Below are 4,508 nucleotides of genomic sequence, written 5' to 3'. Positions count from 1 at the left end.
TTATATATAACAAAAGAAAAAACATAAAATCTCCTAACATGTGATCATCCATGAATCACGTTAGATGATTAACTAAAATTTTAAAATAACTTTATGATTATCATTCTTTAATTTCGGTTGACTCTTCTAAGTCTACTTATTGGTCTTTTACGTAAATATGGTATAGTTTGGAAAATTCTATCCGTCATTAATCAACATCAATCATTGTTTTCTTTAAATTATTTGATGGGAAAGCCTACCCAACATGGAATATGGAGTGCCGTTGTTTAATGGATTTCAATTGCATGCTCCTGGAAATTATGCCCTAATCCATATTTTTTTGCGTTGATATGGTGAGTTGTTGAAGATGTATTTCATTTTCTTGAAAAGAAATAATTAGTGCATAAACATTTTTGAAATATTAAATTAAAGAGGAAAATGACACCATACTCCCATAAGATTCAATATATTTGTTTATTTGTTAAAGAAGTAAATAATTAATTAATCAAAGACTTTAAAGGAAATACTTGTGTGAATTAAAAATATATATACTTAAATTATAAAGGATTTAGATAGGAAAGAAAAAAAGGTTTTAAATGTATAAACTTGCATGCAATAAAGGGAATTTGCTGTCATTGTCTACTGCCTTCTTTGTTATGTTAGAAGTGATGAGCATTTGTGTTCACATTTACTTTTATTGCATGCAGTCCACACTTAATTGTACACAAGGAATTAATTCATGGACCACGAGTACATTAATATTAATATTAGAGACTTGAGCAGTAGACTGACTTGACTTGGTGTGCGCTTCCGGGAAGAGTCTTTCTTAGTCTTAGGCACCAACTAATATTTATATTTATATTTGCATTGTAAAAGTGTGTGGTAAGGTCTAATTGATTGCGCTGAATTAAAAATGGTGTCCTCCATTATTATTTCTACAGCAGTGGTGGTAGTTACCATCACCAGTACCATGATGATAATGTTATTCCCCCTTGCCAATGCGATATCATCACCATCTTCATCAACTGATGAGGCAGAGGCTCTGCGCAGCACCGGTTGGTGGAATTCTACCTCTGCTCATTGCCACTGGGATGGTGTATCTTGCAATAATGCCGGAAGAGTGACTCGAATCGCCCTTTACGGTTCAGGAAAAGAATTGGGTGAGCTTAGCAAATTCGAGTTTTCTTCATTTCCCAGCCTGGTTGAGCTCTCCCTTTCTGACTGTGGACTCAATGGTAGCATCCCACACCAAATAGGTACTCTTACTCAACTCACCCTACTATATCTCTCTTCAAACAATCTTACAGGTGAGCTACCTCTTTCCTTGGCTAACCTCACTCAGTTGGAGGTCCTTTCCTTTTATTCTAATCGACTACGTGGTTCAATTCTTCCTGAAATTGGGAAAATGAAGAATTTGACTGTTTTGGATTTGGGTAATAACAATCTTACTGGTGTCATCCCTTCATCTTTTGGTAATCTTACCACTCTGACTCATTTTTATCTTGATGGTAATCAAATAAGTGGTTTTATCCCTCCTCAAATTGAGAAAATGAAGAATCTGAAGTCGTTCTATCTTTCTTATAACCGACTACATGGTTCAATTCCTCCTGAAATTGGGAAATTGAAGAATTTGAATATTTTGAATTTGGGTTATAACAACCTTACTAGTGTTATCCCTTCATCTTTTGGCAATCTTACCAATTTGACTTATCTTTTTCTTGATAGTAATCAAATAAGTGGTTTTATCCCTCCTGAAATTGGGAAAATGAAGAATCTGAAGGTGCTCTATCTTCCTTATAACGAACTACATGGTTCGATTCCTTCTGAAATTGGGAAAATGAAAAATCTGATTGTTTTGTATTTGCATCATAACAATCTTACTGGTGTCATCCCTTCATCTTTTGGCAATCTTACCAATTTGACTTATCTTTATCTTCATGGTAATCAAATAAGTGGCTTTATCCCTCCTCAAATTGGGAAAATGAAGAATCTGAATCGTTTGAATCTGGGTTATAACAACCTTATTGGTGTCATCCCTTCATCTTTTGGCAATCTTACCAATCTAACTTTTCTTACTCTTAGAGGTAATCAAATCAGTGGTTTTATCCCTCCTGAAATTGGGTATCTTACAGATTTAACATATCTAGATCTCAGTGCGAATCAAATCAATGGTTTCATCCCTGAAGAAATAGTGAATTTGAAGAAATTGAGTCATCTAGACATGAGTAATAACTTAATAAGTGGAAAGATACCTTCACAGTTGGGAAATTTGAAAGAAGTAGAATACTTCAATCTCTCCTACAATAATCTCTCTGGCACAATTCCTCATTCTATTTCTAATAACTACATGTGGACGTCAATTGATTTATCACACAATCAGTTGGAGGGTCAGTCCACAACTCCACATGAGGCATTTGGCCACGACAAAGGTTTATGTGGTGGAATCAAAGGTTTGTCGCATTGTAAGAAAAGACACCAAATCGTTCTCATCGTTGTTATTTCTTTATCTGCAACCTTGTTGCTTTCAGTTACAGCCCTTGGGTTTCTCTTCCATAAACAAAAGATAAGAAAAAATCAATTATTGAAGACAACAAAGGCAAAAAATGGAGATTTGTTTTCCATATGGGACTATGATGGTACGATTGCATATGATGACATCATCCAAGCCACTGAAGATTTTGACATCAAATACTGTATAGGCACCGGAGGCTATGGGAGTGTTTACAGAGCACAACTGCCTAGCGGAAAAGTGGTTGCCTTAAAAAAACTTCATAGTTGGGAAAGAGAGGATCCAACTTACCTGAAAAGCTTTGAAAATGAAGTTCAAATGTTATCAACAATACAACATCGTAATATTGTGAAACTTCATGGCTTTTGTCTACATAACAGATGCATGTTTCTCGTTTACAAATATATGGAAAAAGGAAGCTTGTATTGTATGTTGAGGGATGAAGTTGAGGTCATGGAATTGGATTGGATTAAAAGGGTAAATGTTGTTAAAAGCATTGCTAGTGCTTTATCTTACATGCATCATGACTATGTCATGCCCATCATTCATCGAGACATATCAAGTAGCAACATTTTGCTGGATTCTAAGCTTGAAGCTTGTGTATCTGATTTTGGCACTGCAAGACTGTTAGATCCCGACTCATCCAATCAAACCCTTCTTGTAGGCACTTACGGTTATATTGCACCAGGTAAACTAGACTATACTCTTCACTAGTTTTTAATTGCTTATGAATATTTTCAATTGTCATACCCTCAAAAGAATTCAAATGTTTTTTAGAGAATTCAAAATATTTTATAAGTTTTCTCTATATACAAAACATAAATACTCATTTTTTTCCCTATATTTTGTAGAGCTTGCTTATACTATGGTTGTGACTGAAAAATGCGACGTTTATAGCTTTGGGATGGTTGCATTGGAGACAATGATGGGAATGCATCCAGGAGAACTTGTCACCTCATTATCATCTTCATCAACTCAAAGCACAACATTAAAGGATGTATTAGATTCACGCCTTTCATCTCCTAAAAGTACAAGAGTTGCTAATAATGTAGCTCTTATTGTGTCATTGGCGCTCAAATGTCTCCATTCTAATCCACATTTTCGTCCATCCATGCAAGAAGTGTCTTTGAAACTTGTTTCTACAAAGTCATTCCCACAACCCATCAGTGCAATATCACTTTTGCAACTAAAAAACGAAGTTATTTAAATGGCATGTGAGTTGGTATGTAATTGGAGTGAAGATGTTTATTTTCCATTTTTCTTTTTCATGCATGTTAGTAATGAGAATTTTATAGTATATGTATCCCTTCTTTCCTATTAATTACTCAAATGTAGCTTTTCTATTTGTTTTCCAAAGTGACAATAGCGTAATGTGATGAAAAGAATTATATCAGATTGATACATAATGATATGTAAACTTTGAATGATTCATAATGGTTAATCTTTATAATGATCCTTCTTTGGAGAAGAATCCTTCTTTTTCTTTTATCAATTTTAACATATATACCATTTTTTCAATTTTAATATTCTAATCAATCAAATTAGTGATATTTGTTGTGAATGTGATTGGTAGCTATTATCAAAGGCATATGATAAAATTGGGGAAAAAACAAATTGAATAATTTCAATATGATTGTCTCTACATGATGAAGTTATTCTATTTATTTTTAAAATACTATTTTACCCATTTTTCCTATACATCCTCTAAAATTTTGTATAAAATAAAATTATTTGATTTTGTATAAGAACACTTAAAAATGTTGATGGGAACGTGAAATATTAGGATGACACTCAAACACCAAATGACATACTTGTGATGCAATATTAAGAAATTATCATAATATTTTACGATTTGTCTCTACTATGTAGTCACCTATAAATGTCAATTTTAAAAATATTTAATGATCAAAGAAAATTAAGTGAGATATAATTAAAAAAATCTAAAAATTTTATTTGCCCATTCTAGAATAACAAAATAGATATTCATACTACTAATTTTATTGAGATGAGATACCTAGAT

The 4,508-nt window shown here is 33.0% G+C and overlaps 2 protein-coding genes across 2 annotated transcripts; both read left to right on the top strand.

The window, feature by feature from the left end:
• The first annotated feature begins 892 nt into the window (after positions 1–892).
• Positions 893–1,715, top strand: LOC117929950 (MDIS1-interacting receptor like kinase 2-like). Its single transcript, XM_034850397.1, has 2 exons — positions 893–1,628; positions 1,705–1,715. Exons 1-2 carry the CDS (start codon positions 893–895, stop codon positions 1,713–1,715), a joined length of 747 nt encoding a protein of 248 aa, XP_034706288.1.
• A 125-nt stretch (positions 1,716–1,840) lies between these two features.
• On the top strand, positions 1,841–3,791 carry LOC117931130 (MDIS1-interacting receptor like kinase 2-like). Its single transcript, XM_034852026.1, has 2 exons — positions 1,841–3,176; positions 3,340–3,791. Exons 1-2 carry the CDS (start codon positions 1,961–1,963, stop codon positions 3,693–3,695), a joined length of 1,572 nt encoding a protein of 523 aa, XP_034707917.1. The 5' UTR covers positions 1,841–1,960; the 3' UTR covers positions 3,696–3,791.
• Positions 3,792–4,508: the final 717 nt, after the last annotated feature.

Source organism: Vitis riparia, chromosome 14, assembly GCF_004353265.1.
Source record: "Vitis riparia cultivar Riparia Gloire de Montpellier isolate 1030 chromosome 14, EGFV_Vit.rip_1.0, whole genome shotgun sequence".
Lineage (NCBI taxonomy): Eukaryota > Viridiplantae > Streptophyta > Magnoliopsida > Vitales > Vitaceae > Vitis > Vitis riparia.
The sequence above is the reverse complement of the archived record's forward strand: the minus strand, read 5'-3'. Positions and strand labels throughout refer to the sequence as shown.

Excerpts from the sequence above, each read along its gene's own strand:
- LOC117929950 (XM_034850397.1), top strand. The coding sequence starts at position 893 with ATGGTGTCCTCCATTATTATTTCTACAGCAGTGGTGGTAGTTACCATC.
- LOC117931130 (XM_034852026.1), top strand. The coding sequence starts at position 1,961 with ATGAAGAATCTGAATCGTTTGAATCTGGGTTATAACAACCTTATTGGT. Across the intron at positions 3,177-3,339 it reads TTACGGTTATATTGCACCAG|AGCTTGCTTATACTATGGTT; the intron begins GTAAACTAGACT and ends TATATTTTGTAG.